The 20,947-nt window shown below is 43.2% G+C and overlaps 2 protein-coding genes across 2 annotated transcripts in view; one reads left to right on the forward strand and one right to left on the reverse strand.

Annotated features, from left to right (window-relative positions):
* MCPH1 (microcephalin 1) overlaps positions 1-20,947 on the forward strand; it is a 269,454-nt gene that overhangs the window by 129,893 nt on the left and 118,614 nt on the right. The window lies entirely within an intron of this gene.
* Positions 1-20,947, reverse strand: part of ANGPT2 (angiopoietin 2) — a 77,651-nt gene that overhangs the window by 30,814 nt on the left and 25,890 nt on the right. The window contains exons 2-3 of the mRNA XM_001505808.4: positions 9,973-10,128; positions 7,217-7,338 (exon numbers count right to left, since the gene is read on the reverse strand). Coding sequence (XP_001505858.1) covers positions 7,217-7,338; positions 9,973-10,128 — 278 coding nt within the window. The remainder of the gene's footprint in view (positions 1-7,216; positions 7,339-9,972; positions 10,129-20,947) is intronic.

Raw genomic sequence — 20,947 nt, forward strand, 5'->3', positions numbered from 1 at the left:
CTAAAGTCTAATATAAACCAACAAAGCTGGGAAGTCTTTGGGAAATAGGGCAGTTTGCTGTTATGAGACATTATAATAATAACTATGGTATTTGTTAGTCACTCTAGACGGGGCTCCGTACTAATCGCTGGGGTGGATGCGAGCAAATCGGGTTGGACACAGTCCCTGTCCCACGCGGGGCTCCCAGTCTCGATCCCCATTTTCCAGATGAGGTAACTGAGGCACCGAGAAGTGAAGTGACTTGCCCAAGGTCACAAATTATCTACTAGGACGAGTGCATTGGCAGTTTGAGGTTCGGAGTCCGCCGCCAGGACAGTCATTTGTACTTCGGGATGCCGGCTAGAGGTTTTCGATCAATCGGTCATATTTACTGAGAGCTTATCGTGTGCTGAGCACTGAACTAAGCAATTGGAGTACGGTCTTACAGACTTGTCTGACACATTCCCTGCCCACAAGAACTCATAGTCTAGAGGGGGATTTGGCCATTCCCCGGGGCCAGCATGGGCTGAATGCTCAGAATGTTCAAATTGGACATCCGACAGTGTGACATCCGCCTCCTAATTGGTAGGAATCCCCGGATGGCTCATACATTTTTCTCAGAGCCCGGTCTGAATATAATAGATTACTCTGATGAATTACCGTCGAAATTTATAAAGCTGTCGGACCCCATTTTTGGTGATTTTTTTTTTCCCCGTTGGCACTTATTGGAAGGCGGTGGCTTTGAAATGCCTCGCTCTGGCCTACTTGAAAGATTTCGAATTAACCACTAGAGGTAAGGGAGCAGAGAGAAAGAAGGAGGACAAAGTAGGGCGCGCTGCCAGTTTGTAACGTGGGTTACCACGAGGCAGATGCCCCCTAACTGGTCACCCACCTCACAGACAGCTGGTCCCGCTCTGCTGCAACCCGTGGGGCTGCGGGGCCAGGTGGAGAAAGATGTGAGGATTTACGTTTCAGGAGTAAAGAGCCCCGGAAGGTCTGGCCTGACCGTCGACGATCAGAAGCATTGTCCTTGTAGAAAGAGCCCAGGCCTGGGAATCAGGGGTTCCAGATTCTTATCCCAACTCTGCCGTTCTCCCTCCACTAACCCGCAGCCCTGGGTCACCGTCTCCGTCCGCCTCCTACGCTCCTATGCTCGAGCTGCCGAGCGCTGCTGGCGGAAGTCCGGACACCAAGCCGACCTCATACATTTCAAATTTATCCTTTCCTGCCTCAACTCTGCCCTCTCCTCCACCAGGCAAAACTTCTTCTCCTCCCTCATCGACAGCCATGCCCGTCACCCCCGCCGATTGTTCCGGACCTTTAACTCTCTCTTTAGGCCCCCTGTTGCTCCCCCTCCCCCATCCCTCACCCCCCAGTGATCTGGCCACCTACTTCATCACAAAAATTATCACAATCAGGTCTGAGCTCCCCAAAGTCACCCCTCCCCCTCCTGCCTCTCCCCCCCGCCCAACCCTCTCCCCTACTTAAGCAGCGTGGCTCGGTGGAAAGAGCCTGGGCTTCGGAGTCAGAGGTCATGGGTTCGACTCCCGGCTCTGCCACTCGTCAGCTGGGTGACTGTGGGCGAGTCGCTTCGCTTCTCTGGGCCTCAGTTACCTCATCTGTAAAATGGGGAATAATTGTGACCTCACGTGGGACAACCTGATTACCCTGTATCTACCCCAGCGCTTAGAACAGTGCTCTGCACATAGTAAGCGCTTAACAAATACCAACATTATTATTTACCTGTCGGGTAACCTTGGGCAAGCCTCTTAACTTCTCCGTGCTCCACTTTCCCCAGTTGCAAAACGGGGATTCAATAGCTGCTCTCCCTCCCTCTTAGACTGTGAGCCTCACGTGGGACAGCGACTGTGCCAGGCCTGATTACCTTGAATGTTACCGGCACTTAGCGTAGTGTTTGGCACATAATAATGTCTTTATAATGTCACTATTATTCGTTCAATCGTATTTATAAAGTGCTTACTGCTCTTAGAACACTCTTCTAAGCTCTTGGAAAGCAATAAAGTAGAGCAATAAAGAGAGGAAAGCCCTGCCCACGACAAGTTCACGGTCTAGAGATTATCATCATTATTATTATTGTTCTAGATCTGGAGCTTCTCTGTCCCACTTCCCCAGAAGGCTAATGCATTCTCAATCTAGTTAGATCCAAGGTGTGGGGTCTCAGATAATCAATCGACCGTATTTATAGAGCACTTACTGTGTGCAGAGCACTGTGATAAGCATTTGGGAAAGTACACTCTAGATTCCTGGACCTGCTGGAAGGCTTGTCTAGATTAAAATGAGTCTTCAGGTCCGGGGGCGAACGTGGGAAGCTCACCTTACCGTGGGACGTGCAAGGATGTTGTTATCGGTTGGTGGAACAATAATTTTATCTAGTAATAATCATAATAATAACAATAATTGTGGAAACAGCGTGGCTCAGTAGAAAGAACCCGGGCTTGGGAGTCAGAGGTCGTGGGTTCTAATCCTGACTCCGCCACTTGTCGGCCGTGTGACTGTGGGCAAGTCACTTCACTTCTCTGGGCCTCAGTTACCTTCTCTGGAAAATGGGGATTAAGACCGTGAGCCCCACGTGGGGCAACCTGATTACCCTGTGTCTACCCCAGCGCTTAGAACAGTGCTTGGCACATAGTAACCGCTCAACAAAGACCATCATCATCATTAGTATTATTTAAGTGTTTACTATGTGCCAGGCACTGTACTCAGCACTGAGGTAGAAACAAGATAATTGGGTTGGGCACAATCCCTGTCCCACATAGGACTTACAGTTTTAACCTCCATTTTACAGAGGAAGTAACTGAAGCACAAAAGTTAAGTGACTTGCCCAAGGTCACACAGCAGAGCAGTGACAGTGTCAAGATTAGAACCCAGGTCCTTCCGAATCCCAGGCCCACTATCCATCAGGCCACACACTGCTTCTCAGATCTTCATCGGAGAGAGAACATCCAAGCTTCGGCATGTTTTCGGTGGTGCACAAACGAATGGAATTTCCTTTATCGATCGCAGGGGAGAACACAGTTGCATCAATAATCTCCTAATTGAAAACATCTTTATAGAGCAAGGTCTTTCCCGAAAGAGAACGTGGCCATAAAAAAACGAAGTCTCCGACGAAACAATAGAGTTTCCAAACCAGTTCAAAACCAGTTCAAAACTCTAGTTCTCCCATGCCAAATATTATTTCAGAAAGATCTGCAAATTTAGCTCGTATGTTTTTATTTGGAGAAACAGGAATGCCTTAATCAGATATGTTATTTGGAACTGAATTAAAGGTTGGTAATCTAAATATTTATATTTTTCTTCTATTAATGTATGATGTTTGATAATTGAAAACATTTCTAGGAGAGAATACTTTCAACCTGCCAGGATATATTTGAATTAAAGAGCATTAAGTCAGAGAGGTTTTATATCTTCTATCAGAGTGGTAGGGCCTCTTCGGGGGATCAGAGAAAGGATCCCAAAGAACTGTAGGTCAGTGGGGCTAAAGAATCCAGGAACCTCTAAACGATTTGTGCTACAAGGCAGGAATGGCTACTTTGGACAGTGGCCCATCAGTGGATCAGTGGTTTTTACTGAGCGCTGACCGCGTGCGGAACAGTCTACTGAGCCTTTGGGGGAGTAATAATAATAATAATAATAATAATGTTGGTATTTGTTAAGCGCTTACGATGTGCAGAGCACTGTTCTAAACGCTGGGGTAGACACAGGGGAATCACTTTGTCCCACGGGAGGCTCACAGTCTTAATCCCCCTTTTACAGATGAGGTCACTGAGGCCCAGAGAAGTGAAGTGACCTGCCCACAGTCACACAGCTGACAAGTGGCAGAGCCGGGAATCGAACCCATAGCCTCTGACTCCCAAGCCCGGGCTCTTTCGACTGAGCCACGTGGCTTCTCTGGTTGGGGTGTCAATCGAAGGGTATTTCTGTTAGCCCTCCCAGGTTCTGTATCGCACAGAACTCTGTGTTTCTTTACGGTTTTGCAATGTGGCGGTATTTAAATCAGTAAAACCATTATCTTTAAAGCACTCGATCACCATGCATCTTCCTAACTATTAATGTCTGATCCCATCTCTAGATTGTAAACTTGTTGTGGTCAAGGAAAATGTCTACCAATTCTGTTCTATTCTCCCAAGCGCTCGGTACAGCACACAGTAAGCGCTCGATAAATACCATTAATCCATCGATTGATCGAGAGTTATAAAATGATCCGAGGGAATTGACTTGCTGGGTGATATATACAAAAAAATAACTCATTATTGGGATTATCTGCACACCAACAGCTATACCCCAAAACCCCTCTGACCACCTTTCAATGAACTGTCTGTCCCCTACCCTCACACGCAGAAATAGAAAGAAATTGACAGAATGCTGGAAATATCCAATCTCCTTTCTATCACTTGACAGTCTAAATTTCTATTGCAGGAATAATCTAAAAAATTCAGAAAGTACATGCAACCCTCACGACCTCAAACCACATATCGTTATTGCCAAAGTAATCACGACAGTGAATTACAAGTGTAGATATTCAGTAGAAGTTATTCTGAACTCCCGCAACCTTAAGATGGAACGGGCAGGCGGAGAGGGAATGTCAAGCATCGTAGAAAACTATGAAAAGAGCCTGACGGTAGTTCCCGACTCAAAGGCTGAGAAAGTTTGAGAACCACTCCCCTAGATAATCCGAAGAATTTCAAGATTTCGTTTCTCCGAAGACTCATCCTATCGGCCCATTTTGGGTCTTCTCTGTTTACTATCAGAGAAGACCTTTGGCCCTTTTATTTAAAATGTGGAAGTTCTGGTGAATGACTTTGTTAGCACATATTACATACAGTCAGTTGTCTAGGGGATCGTGGCCTAGTGGATAGAGCAGGGATCTAGGAATCGGGAGACCCGGGTTCGAGTCCCAGCTGGCCTGCTTTGTACCTTGGGAAAGTGAGGCAACCTCTCTGGGTCTCAGTTTCCCCGTCTGAAAAGGGGGCACAAGATTCCTGCCGTCCATAGCTCTTAGAATTAGATCCCACTCTGGGACAGGGACTGTGTCCAATCTGGTTGTCTCCCTCGGTATTTTAGCACCTGATAAGTGCTTACTTAATAAGAAATAAGAAGACCATTAAGGTTATCGTTAACATCCGTTTCGATTTAACAGTTTGGATAGAACGCAGTGGAAAGATTAAGGCAGCGTGGTTCAGTGGGAAGAGCCCAGGCTTGGGAGGCAGAGGACGTGGGTTCTAATCCTGGCTCCTCCACCTGTTTGCGCTGTGACTTTGGTTAAGCCACTTAACTTCTCTATGCCTCAGTCACCTCATCTGTAAAATGGGGATGAAGACTGTGAACCCAATGTGGGACAACCTGATTATCTTGTATCTACCCCAGCACTTAGAACGGTGCTTGATTCTATTTATACTGCTATTGTTTCTGTCTGTCTGTCTCCCCCGATTAGACTGTAAGCCCGTCAGTGGGCGGGGACTGACTCTATCTGTTGCCGATTTGTACGTTCTAAGCGCTTAGTACAGTGCTCTGCACATAGTAAGCGCTCAATAAATGCTATCGCATGAATGAATGAACTCTTGGGAGAGTACAAACACAGTTTTATCCCCGGGGAGCTTGCAATCTAATGGGGAAGACAGACCTGAAAAGAAATTACTGGTAAGGGGGAACCCTATAGAATGTAAAGATAATGAGCAGTCATGACATGGCCTTGTGGAAAGAGAACAGGCCCCGGGGGAACGGAAACCTGGGTTCTGATCCTGGCTCTGCCACTTGCCTGCTGTGTGACCTTGGACGAGTCACTTCTCTGTTTCCTCATTTTGTGAAATGGGGCCGAGGTATCTGTTCTCTCTCCCTTAGCATTCAAAGAATTCACCACCGACAGTAAAGATCACGGGAGTGAAAATGTAGCCGAAAAGGCCAACGTGAGACAGGGACTCTCTGACCCGAGGGTCTATTTGCTCTATCCCGGGGCTTTGCCGAGTACTCGGAACATAATAAGTGCTTACCAAAAGCCACGGTTATTCTTAGTAGTAGTAGCGCTTAGTACAGCGCCTGCCACATAGTAAGCGCTCACCAAATCCCATTAATATAATCACTATGAAGAACAGTAATATCATTGTTGTCGTTGTGGTTATCACGGTAGTTTTTTCTAACCTATTATTCTGTGATCTATTCATTTCCACAAGCCCAAATGTTACTATATGCTTTTCCTCTAAATAAAAATGATGGGATTTGTTAAGCACTCACTGTGGGCCAAGCACTGTCCTAAGCGCGTATAGAGACAAGGCCATCAGGTTGTTCCAGGTGGGGCTCGCAGTCTTAATCCCCATTTTACAGATGAGGTAACTGAAGCCCAGAGAAGTGAAGTGCCTTGCCCAAAGTCACACAGCAGAGAAGTGGCGGAGGCGGGATTAGAACCCACGACCTATGACTCCCAGGCCCGTGCTCTTTCCACAAAGCCACGCTGCTTCTCTAACATGAGGCTCTCAAAGAGCGCATGCCTGGATTATAATAATAATGTCATAATTATGATATTAAGTGCTTAGTATGTGAATAATTAATAATAATTATGGTACTTGCTAAGCACTTTCTATGTGCTAAGCACTGTTCTAAGTGCTGGGGTAAATGCGAGTTGATCAAGATGGACACAATCCCTGTTCCACATGAAAGTCATAGTCTAGAGGAGAAGGGGAGCAGGAAATCGAATCCCCATTTTACAGATGAGAAGACTGAGGGACAGAGAATCTGAGTAACTGGCCCAGGGTCCACAGTGGACAAGTGTCAGAGCCAGGATTAGAACCCAGGTCCTCTGTTACCCAGTATCCGTGCTCTTTCTACTAGATTACGCTGCTTCTCAATAGCAGAAATTGCTTCAGTGTCATTTATAGGCTCTGTGGTTGAAGCAGCGTGGCTCGGTGGAAAGAGCCCGGGCTTGGGAGTCAGAGGTCATGGGTTCGAATTCCAGCTCTGCCACTCGGCAGCTGTACGACTGTGAGCAAATCACTTAACATCTCTGTGCCTCAATGACCTCATCTGTAAAATGGGAATTAAGACTGTGAACCTCATGTGGGACAAGCTGATTACCCTGTATCTACCCCAGCGCTTAGACCAGTGTTCTGCACATAGTAAGTGCTTAACAAATACCAACATTATTATTATTATTGTGGCAAAAAAATAGGTTAATACACATCTTTGGCAAAGCAGGATGTTCTCAGAGATTCATACAGTTTGTTACCTGTTCTTCTCTTGCAATTTAGTTATTTCACTTGTCTGATCCAAAATTTGCTTTTCTAATTTGTTTGTAGAAAGTGAATGCTCTAGAAGCTGAAGTTCAAGTCTGGTTGTCTGGTTTAATACCTAAATGTAAGAAAATCCAATTAATATACATTACAATATTTTCAAAGAAGTATTATTAGAATACAGGAGTTTGGTGGTGTTTTTCAAATGTGGTCCTAGCCACCAAAAATGAAGGAATATATACGAACTGAACTTCATTTAATAGGATCAAAGTCCCGAATTAATGCGTCAAAGTAATATAATCTTGTTCTCATGATGATATGTTCAATATTATGGTATCACTTCCCAAAATGCCTTTATTTTGGGAAACATTTTTGCAGCTCTAATGTTTTGCTGGCAGTGTTTATGACTAATCTGTCAAAATAACTTTATCTTTCTAGCATTGCCATTGTTTTATTTATCTTATCTTTTCACACACAATGAGATAATCAAGAATATCCGTATTTGGAATAATCACTTTTAGTATATATAAAAAGAGGAAAAAATGAAATGCGACGGAGAGTTATTTTGTTTTCATGGAAGTAAAACTCCATTCTCGTTTAATTTTTAACTGAATTCAGCAGCAAACGGTCAAAATTCAGTTGGCCCGTTGTGTACTGAATGAAATGAATCTGTTCCTGCCTCAACCCAGAATTGCATTTTAACTGTTTCCAAATCTGTTCCACCAGTAGTTTTCCTATTTTAGACTGACACCTACCAATTAGGAAACAATAAAATGGCTATATGAAGTGGAAGATCAGTTTGCAGTGTGGAATTTTCTCAGGTATAATCTCTGGGCAATACCAGCTTTCTCACTGTATCCCCACAGTTTTAAAGACTTTTAATTCATCAGGATTTGGCCGCTTTTTAGCAGGAAGAATTGATTACTCACATCCTCCACGTAATGGCTCATTCAGGACATGATTTCACACTTAAGTGCAATTCAGAATTGTTGCCAAAGAATTAGTGTCCTTGAAAGAGCAATTGTTTGGCTGATCCCTTTATGTCTTTAGCAAAATCCTTTGCCCAGACTTAGGCCATCTCAGAAAGACAATGAAAGTTTCAGAGATGGTTTTGGTTTTCAGAGTCAAAACTGGTCGAGGTCTTCCGATCATAACATGGCTCAGAGTGGGGTGGGAGGGGGGGGGAGGGCTCCTGATTCAAAACAATGGTCGTCTTTTTGAGCTGTGGGGTAAGGGATTAACACCTGGAATGTGGTTGATTTCTTCTAATGTGAGCCCAAACTTTCTGTTCTGGATTATGCTAAGGGGAGGAGGGAAATCAGAGAGTCCCACTACTGAAAAACATTAAGGCTTCAGAGCGTCCACCTTCTCGGAACTCTAACAACCGTAAACAGAGGAAATAAAGGCTCCCCTTCTCTTTATCATGTATTTGTTTATTAGAAGAAGAGACCACCGACCGTACAGTTAACCTCGGAGTGAAGGTGTAGCTTAAAGGCCAATTTGGGAATCCACAGTCTGGCCACGAAGTGCACACAGAAGGGACACTTTGTTGGGCTGTAATAGCCTCCTCTTTTCTCCTCACAAAGCTTTGCTCGAAGAGGAGCCCCTCTTCTGTCGATAGCGGTGTGCCATGCTGGTCTATCCTCGACAGTTGACTCCCAGTTTTCCGCTGGGATACAACATTATCGGAGGCTTTGTTGTTTTTTTTTTTTAAAAAAAGGTTTCTTCCCTTTTCCAGGAGACTACCTGGGTTCCTTAATCCAAACTATTTCTCTCCATTATTTACTTAACAGCCATCATCAAATCTCAAATCAGCACGCTACACCGTCGTTCAATATAACGGTTTCATCTTTTGGTTTGCTTATGGTTTAAATCAAGGAGCTGATCGTGTGAAATAAATTGCCTTAAAGTTTCCTCTAATATTTCCATTCCAAACTCTAATTTTAAGGTTCGGACTCGGTGCCGTTTTGAGGGCACTTTTTAAAGCTGTTATTTCCATGAAAGAAGCATTTTCGATTTGAGATAGCATTGTTTGGTCAGTGAAATAGTGAGATTTTCAGAGTTTGAAACGCTGCAATTATAACTATTGAATTGCCCTTGCTGGGCCGTAGAGGTAGGGTGCCATTTTCTCCTTGGGATCAGCTCGAAGGGAATTTATTTTAAATGAAAGCTATTTTATTGTTCCAGCCACTGTTAGGGCTCAGTCCTCCTATCCCCTGTAAGAGGGGAAGCCTGGACTTTTTTGCCCATTCCACCGCTTTACGACCTCAGGCAAGTCACTTAACTTCTCTGCGCCTCAGTTACCTCATCTGGGAGTTTAAGACTGTGAGCCCCATGTGGGACAAGGACCTGATTATCTACACCAGTGTTTAGAACAGTGCCTGACACATAGTAATCGCTTAACAAATGCCACAGCTGTTATTATTATTATTCAAAAGTCAAGTGTAAGGAAGCTTCCAGTCCTGGAGAGCTCTGGAATGACTGTAGTACCTCAGTTTATCAACACTGACTTCACTGTGGGATTAGGAGTCATTTGGTCATCAGTAACAATTAGTAAAATCATATAAAATTGTGCAAAATTTAGATCCATTGACTCTAGAAAGCAGTTTTTGGTTAGAGAATGATCTGACTAAAGCCCGATTTCTAATTATTTTTTCTTTTTCATAACATAATTGGAAATCCTGCCGTACAGAAACACGATGCTATTTTTCAAGCCTAACTGAATTATTTTCAATTAAATTTCAATACTTACTTGCGCTTCAACATCTGTTAATTTGCGGGTCTGTTCTGCCGTTTGATTTAGGAGATTGGTGCCTATTTCAATCATCACTGCAGTGTGGTTCTGTACTGCGTTCTGTTGCATCTCTACCATTTCTTTCTTCATGTTGTCCTGGATATAATTCTCAAGCTATAAAAGAAAGCATGTAGAGAATACTTTGAATTAGATTTTTTTCTCCCCATCCCTATAGGCTGAGATTTTACAATGGCAAGAGGGCTTATCAATCTCTAGTTTTCTGCTAATAAAGCACTTTGGTCATACCATCTATATACTTTTTTTAATTGCCAATGAGAGCTTTGGGCTTTCGACAGCAATATTCAGTTTTGATCTTCTCAACCAAAGATATTCTAGGTTCTTGTTTTCAATAGAGAGAAGTGGAAAAAGAATGTTCAGTTTTCTAAATGTTTAGAGAAGCAGCACTGCCTAGAGGAAGGGGCGTGAGCTGGAGTCCGGGGGCCTGGGTTCTAGTCCCACTCCACCGTTTTGTCACTGAGTTGAACCAAATCGCTTTGCTTCTCTTTACTCCAGTTTCCTCATCTGCAAAATGGGAATAAAAATACCTGTTCTCCTTCCCTTTTAGACTGTGAGCCTCATATGGGACAGGAACTGTGTCCAATTTACTTATCTTTTGTTTACTCCAGCACTCAACATAGTCTATTTCACCTAATTAGTACTTAATTAATACCAGGATCATTAATACTGCCTGGTCCAGATCTTATGAAATGTTTAATATTCAGACAAATTTTCTTCCAAATCTTACATTGCCCGTCTTTGGAAAGAAATCAGAAACCTTCAGAAAGGCCACACTGTGGGCAGGGAATGTGTTTATTGTTATATAGTCCTGTCCCAAGTGTTTAGTTCAGTGTTCTGCACACAGAAATCACTCAATAAACAGGATAGACTGACTGGCAGTGGCACAAGCAGCTTGTTTATAGTAAGATTTTTAAAAATGCATCTAAATTTATGAGTTCTAAATACTTATGAACCGTATGCTCAAACCAGGGTAGAAGCTCTTGTATTCACTTAGCAGTCAAACATGCAACTACGGTAGAGACAAAGAGCAGTTTGGAAAACCTCTGAACTGGTATCAAAATTCCAGCTATCACATATCTTCATGATTGTTATGGAATTGTGAGATAAAAACGTGAGGTCCAGCAATCCCTTTTTATAAAGCACTCAAGAGGCAGTGTAATGCTATAATTAAAAAGAATTCTTAACGGTCCCAAAATGCAAATAATGTAATTAGATAACATTGCATTTTCCCTTTTTTTCCTGATACCGAGAGAGCGAAGGAATTTCGGGGTTAAAGTTACAGCTCTATTTGTCATTCTCAAAGTTTTTCTAGCCACTCTTCGCACCCAACAAAGATAATATTTAGAAAGATTTATTCTGGGAAGTTAGGAACTCCAGAGATGTGTTCAGACGACGTCTACTTTTAAACCTCACTCTGAGATGATAATTCGGAAACCACTGGGCAGAAGAGGAAAACCTTCTTAGATCCTTGATGAGTTCAGCCAGTCAGTCCTAAATAAAAATAATTATATCCTTTCAAAACAATGAAGTTCTTAGAACTTGAAGGGTCAAGTGATCAGTTCTGCCTTCAAAGCTCCTGGGTCATATAAGATGATGACTACTGAAGGAAAGAGAATGACAGAGGGAGGCTGTTTGCCCTTTGGAAATTTAAAACCGTATTTCCAGGTTGCGGGATTGGGTGACATCAGGAAACTATGAAAGACAGAGTAGCCTGCTGAACTCCAGACCAAACCTTTTTTAAAGTTTGGAGATGAAAAGGACAGCCGAGGTCTGGAAGGCCACTGCCTTTTGGCATCCTGGTTACGAGTAAATGTAGTTGGAGTTTTTGCCAGTGGCTGGCAGCTTTTCGATTTTTAATAATATATAATAATAGCACCTTATCTATGTGTAACACTTTTGTTTTTCCAAAGCACTGCCACATCGATTGTCTCATCTTGTTTTATCCTGACAACAGCTCGGGGAGGAAGGGAGAGGCCCGTATTATTAACCGCGTTTAGAGTTGGGGAAACTGAGGCTCAGAGAGGATAAGTAACTCGCGCTAGGTTACATAATAAGCCAGGTGCAGAGCCAGGATGAGAAACCTCATCTCCTGACTCCCACTCGGTGCACATTCCTTTAGACCACGTTGCAGAATTAGTGCCTCATCTTAGTCAATAGTTTTAGAGAATTCTCCAAGGCATGAGTGTGAAGAGAGCCACTCATTAATTGCTGAGGCCTATATGAGGGTTTTCCATTCGCTGTAACTGAAGGGATGCTGCCTTTGAAATGTTTTGATACTGAAATGATGAAGAAGTACGCTCTGCTTAGCCCCGCTTGCGGTAGAGTAAAACTATCAGAAAGTCAGGCACCGTAAATCGAGCTTCTTGAAGGAAGTAACTAGGTCTCCTCTTTATTATATGTTGCAAGGACTTAGGATGGCTTTTGACACCCTGGAGGTGCTAAATGAATAGTTATTGAAATGCTTAATTTATTAAGGCTTACAAGCTCCGGAATGTAGTGGTTCCCTTAAGAAAGACATGAGAGTGATTAGGGCTGGAAAGCGATTAGAGCGGAAACTGGGTATTGAGAGCATCTTTTTCTGTTGGCGGCCACCATCAGAGAACCAGCACACTGGGTAATTAGTTGCCCTCAGAAATAAGTACCCAGAAGAATATTCTTTTGTCAGTCTCATTTATCTAGTATCCTATTCCCTGAACGATAGTGGAGGTGCCAACCAGTAGGTATGTTTGAAAGCTTAAAATCCATTACAAGTGACCTGGGGTGTAGCAGGAGAAGAGAGTGATCGTATACGAAGGTGAGGTTTTAATCTTCGCTTAATGCAAAATATTCACCATCAGTGGTGCCTTTTTCGAATACGAAGGACATTTATATGTGCGTGTGCATATATACCACACTAGATGTACATGTAAAAGTAAAGAGGTAGACATGGGCATGCTGGAGACTTTGGAGAAAAATGATAATAATTGTTCTGATTTTTACTTTAAGAAGACGGTCCAAAAAACTTTAGGAAAACTGAGGCTCTAAGAGGTTAAGTGACTTGCTCAAGGATGCAGAGCTGCATTCAGAACTTGGATCTTCTGACTCCCGGCCTCCTACCCTTTCCGTGAAGGAAGCAGTGTGGCTCAGTGGAAAGAGCCTGGGCTTGGGAGTCAGAGGTCATGGGTTCGAATCCCTAGCTCTGACACTTGTCAGCTGTGTGACTGTGGGCGAGTCACTTCATTTCTCTGTGCCTCAGTATCTCATCTGTAAAATGGGGATGAAGACTGTGACATGTGGGACAACCTGATGACCCTGTATGTGTCCCAGCGCTTAGAACTGTGCTCTGTACATAGTAAGCGATTAACAAATGCTAACATTAGTATTATTATTGTTATCCTGGGACGGGTTGTGTTCGATGGCCTTGGTCTTGCCAACGAAACAGTGAGGTCATACGTGGTTAGCAAGAGAGGAGGCTGGGAGATGTGGGCTAGCTTTACCATTCTAGAGGCAAGGACCAACCAACCACAGGAACCATTGTGCAGCTCAGTCAAAATGTCCTCTCTCCTTGGCAAGTCCAAAATCATTCGGGCCAAGGATTTCATGGGAAAAGTAACAGTGAATAAGGAAGAGTAACAATAGGATGGTAGAGCAGACCGATGCAGCTGAGCCGCTGGTCAAATCCAATTCTTCTTGATATATCTTCTCCTGCTTCCTTCTGTCTTTATCACCATCAGTGACTTATCAACATCAATGAGTTCAGGTTCTTCATTCAAAATCCGGAGCATCCTGGTTCTCAGTGTACGTCTGCAAGCACCAGCCCGCTTTCTCCTACACGGGCTCTCTCTTTCTCTTATATTCTCCCTCACTTACCCCTTTCTCTTTCCCTTCTTTTTCCCAACAGCAAGAAGATTTTAGTCTCCCCGTTGGAATTACTTGCTGGTTGTAGACAAGCTTGGTTTGGTTCCCAGAGCAGATTTGAGTCACCAGCAGAGAACCGCTCAACCCGGCTTCATTAGAAAGCGTGGCCCTGTTGGAAATGTTTCACCCCTATTGCCAACTCCAGCTAAATTTTCTTTTCCAAAATATTTTCAACAGCCTTTGCCCTTCTGGCTCTTTCTTCCCATTTTGAAGGATGTGTACTCACACTTCCAAATGAGATTAACATTTGGGATCTGAAGCTGGCACCTCAATAAAACAGATAATTGTCCAAAATAACATCGGGTCCTAAAAAATAAAAAAAAAAACTGAATCTCCTACAATCTCTGGGAAAACAATTTGAAAAATAGAAACATAAGTTGATTTTTAAATTAAAGTAAGGTACCCATCATAAAACATTTTTAGAACTGCTTATAAAAATGTTTTATTTAGATGTCCAAAATTGTTCTGACATCCTTCATTACATCCAAACTTTTTGAACTTTCAAATTTGCCAGAAAAATTTCGGCTTCTTTGCCAAAACAAAGATGGCAGATCAGTCATTGGAACATTTCTCTGGCTCTCTTCCTCATGGCCAAGTTTATCATTATTTTTTCTAGAAAAAGTTAGCTTGTAATTGGCAAGGGAAAGAAAAACATGGATACTATGTGTTAATTATCCACAACTTTGGGAATTTAACAATGTCGGTCCCTTATAAACTGATAGTGGTTGTGATGGTGTGCCTATTTAAACAATTCTTATCTCTCTGATCTGCTTCTTTAATTAGTTTTTGTCTATCTCCTTGTCGGCCTTCACCCGCAGATTAACACATGATTTGAGATTTCCTTTGGAGAAAATTTTACTATCCGGTCATTTAAAATTGGAAAGGAGGAATCTAGTTCTGTCACTGAAGTACTTGGAAAAACTAAATCGTTTCTCTGATAAAGCCTGCTCATTCATTTGCTCCACACACAGAGTCTGTGATGTAACTTCCATGGATGAAACACACGCACACACCTCAAGAGACGCCCCATTCATCACCTGCAATAACTGATTCAACTGTAGCGACCAAGTTTTAATCATGGAGAAAAGGACATTCCCCTTTCTTCACGCCACAGTCAAGGGAATATTCCCCAGAAACGTCTAGTGAGAGGAACATCAAACCAGATGACACTTCAGCCTCAACGGTGGACTCCGAATAAGGAGACCGTTTTGGCTCCTCCTTGCTTTTAGTCTTGTCTTATGCGTCGAGTCATCGACATAGCGACGCCGTGGACACGTCTCCCAGAACATCCCACTCTCCATCTGCAATCATTCTGGTAGTGTATCCATAGAGTTTTCTTGATAGAAGCATGGAAATGGTTTACCGTTGCCTCCTGGGAGAGTACAGTGCATCGGAGTTAAGAGATGTAAGCTTATGGTCTAGAGATGGAGATGGATATTAACATATATATATATATATATATATATATATATATAAAGCCCTGAAGTAGTACGGTTCTCAGAAGTAGCTCATCCATTTGTTAATCATCATAATAATCACTTTCCTTTTTGTCGGAATGCCTTATTATTCCATGGCCAATGAAACGGTTCTAGATCAGATTCCCTCTATTGGCAAATGCTGTTTGGGTGTTGCTTAAGAGCAACATGGTCTCACCAGGTGGTCGTCTTCTGAACAGCTAGATGAGAAAACCTAATTTTGCCATGAAACAAGCTTTATACCTAAGGCTCCTCGCAACAGGGAACCCAGGATGATGGGTCAAAAAGTTTTGGAACTGAATATGCCTCAATCCTCCTTGCAAGTTTTTAGTCTTTCCTAATAATATTGTGTTCACGGTTGCTAGGGCTCTTACTTGGTTTCGGCACAAGACACCAGTCATTCCAAATGAACAACAGCAAAAACAAAGCTATAACTGAGACATGGCAATACGTTCCTTAAACGCTTATGCAGTGGAGAGCAACAGAAAACACGGAATAGTTCCTTGTTTCCCACAAATACATAACCTTATTCAGGGCACCACCTGTCCTCATTCCTTCCAAGCTTCTACTTGTATCTCGCTTTCAACTCTCCCATCTCCAATCCCCTCACTCATAATGTTCCCCCAACTTGGAGACCCCCCACAAACATCAGATTAATCACAGCACTCCCCTCATGCAGTTTCCTCCTAAAATTCCCTCTTCTTCCAACAAGCATTCCCGGATGAATTTTCCAGTACCCTGAGCCTCATCAAATTCTAGCACCTATAAACTGATTGAAAGCCTCTTTAGTATTCACGAATAGATGTTCATTTTATTTAGTTTGACAGCGTCATAAATATTTTCATGCTCGCCTCCTCCATTTGAGAGAAAACTCTCGGTGGGCAGATCACACGCCGCTTCATTATTCTGTACTTGTCAATCCCCCAGTACAGTGCCCTGCTTTAAGCAGTCACGCAATAAATGGTAATACTACTAATACTGAAGTTGTTATTATTTTTATTAGTATTATCACATTTGCTAAAGTGTCTGCTATGTGGCAAGCACTGTCCTAAGCGTACGAGGGACAGGGACCGTGTTTAATTCCCCTCTGTGTATTCTCTCCCAGTGCTTAGGTATAGCGCTCTGCTCATTGTTAAATATAGCCACTGCTCATAAAGACCATTGTTTGATACAAGACAAGGTTCCCATTCTGCATAGTCCTGACTTCCTCCCTTTGCTCCCCCCCTCCCGCCCCCCAGCTCTTATGTACATGTCTGTAATTTAATTTATTTGTATTGATGTCTGTCTCCCTGCTTCTAAACTGTAAGCTCCTTGTGGGCAGGGAATTTCACTGTTTATTACAGTTCTGTACTTTCCCAAGCAGTTAGTACAGTGCTCTGCACACATGAAGCGCTCCGTAAATGCTAGAGAATGAATTAATGACACAGTCCCTGTCCCAGTGGTCTGACCACAGCAAGGGCTAAATAAATAGCATTGACTGATAGATTAAGGGGAAGGGAAAATAAAAAAATAATTTGTGGTATTTGTTAAGCGTTGTCCGTGTGCCAGGAATTTGCAAAGTGCCCGGGTAGATATAGGTAAATCGGGTTGGACACCGTCCCGGTCCCACATGGGGCTCACAGTCTTAATCCCTATTTTACAACTGAGGTAGCTGAGGTAAAGAGAAGTAAAGTGACTTGCCCAAGACCACCCAGCAGACAAGTGGCAGAGCCGGGATTAGAACCCATGACCTTCTGAATCCTAGTCCTGTGCTCTAACCACTCACCGGGCTGCTTCCTAATAGTGATGCTCTTTTTGAGGTGAGGAAACTGAGGCACAGAGTTTAAATGCTATTACCACTACTTATTAGATTGTAAACCCCTGAAGGACAGAGACCATATCTAACATTCGCACCTGTGTACTCTCTCCCAGTGCTTAGTCAGTGCTCTGCACACAGTATGGACGTAAGAAATTCACTCATTCAATGATATTTATTGAGCGCTATGTGCAGAGCACTGTACTAAGCACTTGGAATGAACAATTCGGCAACAGATAGAGACAATCCCTGCCCAACCACGGGCTCACGGTCTAAACGGGGGAGACAGACAACGAAACCAAACATTACTAGTACGTGCACTACTAGGGATTGCCGGCCACCTAGGGGACCCCCGGGACGGGCTTTGCGATGCATACGCAGATGCTGAGGTAAGACGATGGGATTTGTTAAGCGCTTACTATGTGCCAAGCACTGCCGTCTTCTCCGCTACTGAGATAGGCTTTGTGGCCTGCAGATTTTGCTGACCGATTCAATAATTGAAAGTAAAGGAATAGAAATCAATGAAGAATGAAGAAGGCTGTCGGTCAGTGGTTTGTCCGTAAGACTCTTGGTCTCCTCACCGTCCCTCTCTGCCCCTTTGGGAACCTCTCCTGGACTGACGGGGCACTTAGTCCTCATCGTCTCTTTGGACAAACCGCATCTGTCCCCACTTAGAGAAGCAGCGTGGTTCAGTGGAACGAGCCCGGGCTTGGGAGTCAGAGGTCACGGGTTCGACTCCCGGCTCTGTCACTTGTCAGCTGTGTGACTGTGGGCAGGTCACTTCACTTCTCTGTGCCTCAGCTCCCTCAGCTGTAAACTGGGGATGAAGACTGTGAGCCTCACGTGGGACAGCCTGATGACGCTGTATCGACCCCAGAGCTTAGAATAGTGCTCTGCACATAGTAAGCGCTTAATAAATACCAACATTATTATTATTACTTTATTCTCTGGAGGTAGGAGAACGAGAAATCGTAAATAGCATTGACTAGAACATCTAGAGTTTACTTAGCTGTTTTTAGACAGGCTACCCAACTTTTTCACTCTATATATACGCGGTGCTTGTATAGCTGTCCGTCCTCCTCTCTCTCTTGCTCTTAAATATGCACCCTTATATCAGGTACACAAAAATCAATCCATCAGTGGTATTCACTGAGCCTTTACCGTGTGCTAAATCCCAGGATAGCTACCAGATCATCAAGTTCCAGGTGAGACTAAGATTCTAAGGAGGAGCGAGAATAGATATTGAATCCCCAATTTGCACATGAGGGAAATGAGGCACAGAGAAGTTGAGTGACATGTCCGAGGCTACATAATAGGCGAGTGGCAGAGCTGGGATTATAATCCAGGTCCTCTGACTCCCGGGCCCATGTTCTTTCCACTAGATTACACTGCTTTCACCCACACAGTCACAAATCTTTACAGTCTAAAGAAATGCGTAGACCGAGGTAGAGGAGAATTGTATTTTGAAGCAGGGGTTGCAGATAGGGGAGAAGCAGGTAATGACTACTTTCATACGCTAAATTGGAAATTGGGAGGTGTTTCATTAGGACTAGGAAGAGAGTAGGGAATCAAAATGAAAACTGAAGGAGGTATATGGAATGGCTGCATTTAAGATAGAGCACAGGCCTGGGAGTCAGAAGGACCTGGGTTCTAATTCCAGCCCCGCCACTTGTCTGCTGTGTGACCTTGGACAAGTCACTTCACTTCTCCGTGCCTCGGTTACCTCATCTGTAAAATGGGGATTAAAATTGTGAGCCCCATATATGACAGGGACTGTGTCCTTGTTATCTTGTATCTACCCCAGCAATTAAAACAGTGCCTGGCACATAATAAGCGCTTAACAAATGCAATTTTAAAAAAAAAAAGGTGAGCCTTAGAGGAAGTGACCAGAGAGGAGGTTTGCAGTAGGGCAGGCCGGACTGTAGCGGTGCCTTCAGCAAAGGGGAAAGTCATCAAGCAATTTGAAAACAAACGAACAAACACTTACAACACACAAATGCTGGGTAGTGACAAAAATTGTAAAAAATGTATATACTCTTGCTACTGCCAGTTATGTTCTTGCTCTTCTCCTGCTTCCACTACCTGTAAATATTTGTAAAGAATCAAGTCTTCCGGTCTCCTTCATTATACTCAAAATTATTGAGGGCAGGGATCATATCCTTTCCTACTGCTTAATACATCATTCAGCACACAGTAGGTACTCAATAAACACCATTGAGTGACTCGATATTGAGATATGGCTTTAGCACCGCTTTATTTGAAGTGACCAAGACAATGAATAAATGTTAACTTCATTTTATGCATGGGAGCATTCAAAGATTTGTCTCATTCTCTAAGCCCACGCTAGTGAATCCTATCCTCGTTTGGTGAAAAATCGTGTACAGGCATTTTTCTAAATATAAATCTTGTGGTTTTAGATGAGCAACCTGAGTGGGGAAAAGGCTACCTTTTAGTTTATCAATATCTACGGAAGATTTACGTTCATATAAGCGCTCCGTACAGCGCATAAGCTATTAGTAAGTGGTTCGCACACAGCGCTCAGTAAATACGTGTGAATGAATGTTAAAAACATCCCACCTAATTGGTTTCACCCATTGCCTATTTGTAGTATGCGCTGCATATGTTTATTTCCCCCTAATCCCGAGGATAAGCATTTTTACTGCGGGGAAGTTCCTGATACGGTTTATTTTCTGCAAAGACCAGTAGTTTACACTGTCATAATTTAGTGTGCTAGGCTGAGGGCTACAGGAGAAGGTTACAGAGCATTTTCATGACTCCTGGCTGGAAGATATTTTCCAACCAATTTGCAGCCCTTGAGTCTCAGGGCAGGAAGTCTCTGTAGGATCTGTTGTTTCTCCGCCATAACCCCTTGAGAATGCAGATGGGAATGCCTGAGAAATCTACAGAATTAGGGCTGTGCGTGCCCTGCCGAGCATTGCAAGCAGCAGAACAGACCTCCAACCAAGCTTTTCTGTTTCTTTATCTCCTCTTCCTGTCAGCAAACACAAAGGTGGAGATCGTTCTAAGAGATAATAGTTGGAGGTATATTAAATTCTCCCAAAGAACAGAGCCAAGCCGCGTCTATTTACCTGATAACCTAATGAAAGTATAAATGATAGTTGTTTAGTCCAAATGGCTCATCTTTCTTTGAGTGTCCCCCCACATAAACTGTTGCTTATTTGGTTTTTTAAGCCTTTTATGAGGAAAAATAGTCTCGCCTACCTTTTGTTGTCCTACGTTCGGCTGTCTCCAGTTCGACCTAGGATACTGTTCTCCTCTCCACAACTATTTAAAACTGCCAGATTGTCACATTTTTAGGGTTTTAATTGTTTACAGGATTGCAATCCTCCAGTATGCAGGCTGTTTTAAGAAATTAGACATCTGCTTAAGCATTGTTAATGTTGGGGGGGGGAGAAAAATCACCTTTTCAAATTAGATTTTTCAATAGAAATGATTTGAAGAAGAACTCTTGTATGATCATGAATAAAAACTCTTCTTTCATGCTTTTGGCACATTGTAAAGATAAAACACATTCATCGATGTTTTGAAAACGCTTAACTTGAACCAGATGAAGAGTCGGAGATTGCATGGAAGGAGGTGGTCCTATGCTAGCTCTTCCAGGAAATGGAGTCCTCCCCAGCTCCAGAATTATTTCGTTTAAGTGCGAAGTGAAATGTTTGAGCAGTAAGTGCGCCTCCGCCCAACCCCATGAGACAACTCTCTCCTAAGAGACATTGATGCATTCAAA

Source organism: Ornithorhynchus anatinus, chromosome X1, assembly GCF_004115215.2.
Source record: "Ornithorhynchus anatinus isolate Pmale09 chromosome X1, mOrnAna1.pri.v4, whole genome shotgun sequence".
NCBI lineage: Eukaryota > Metazoa > Chordata > Mammalia > Monotremata > Ornithorhynchidae > Ornithorhynchus > Ornithorhynchus anatinus.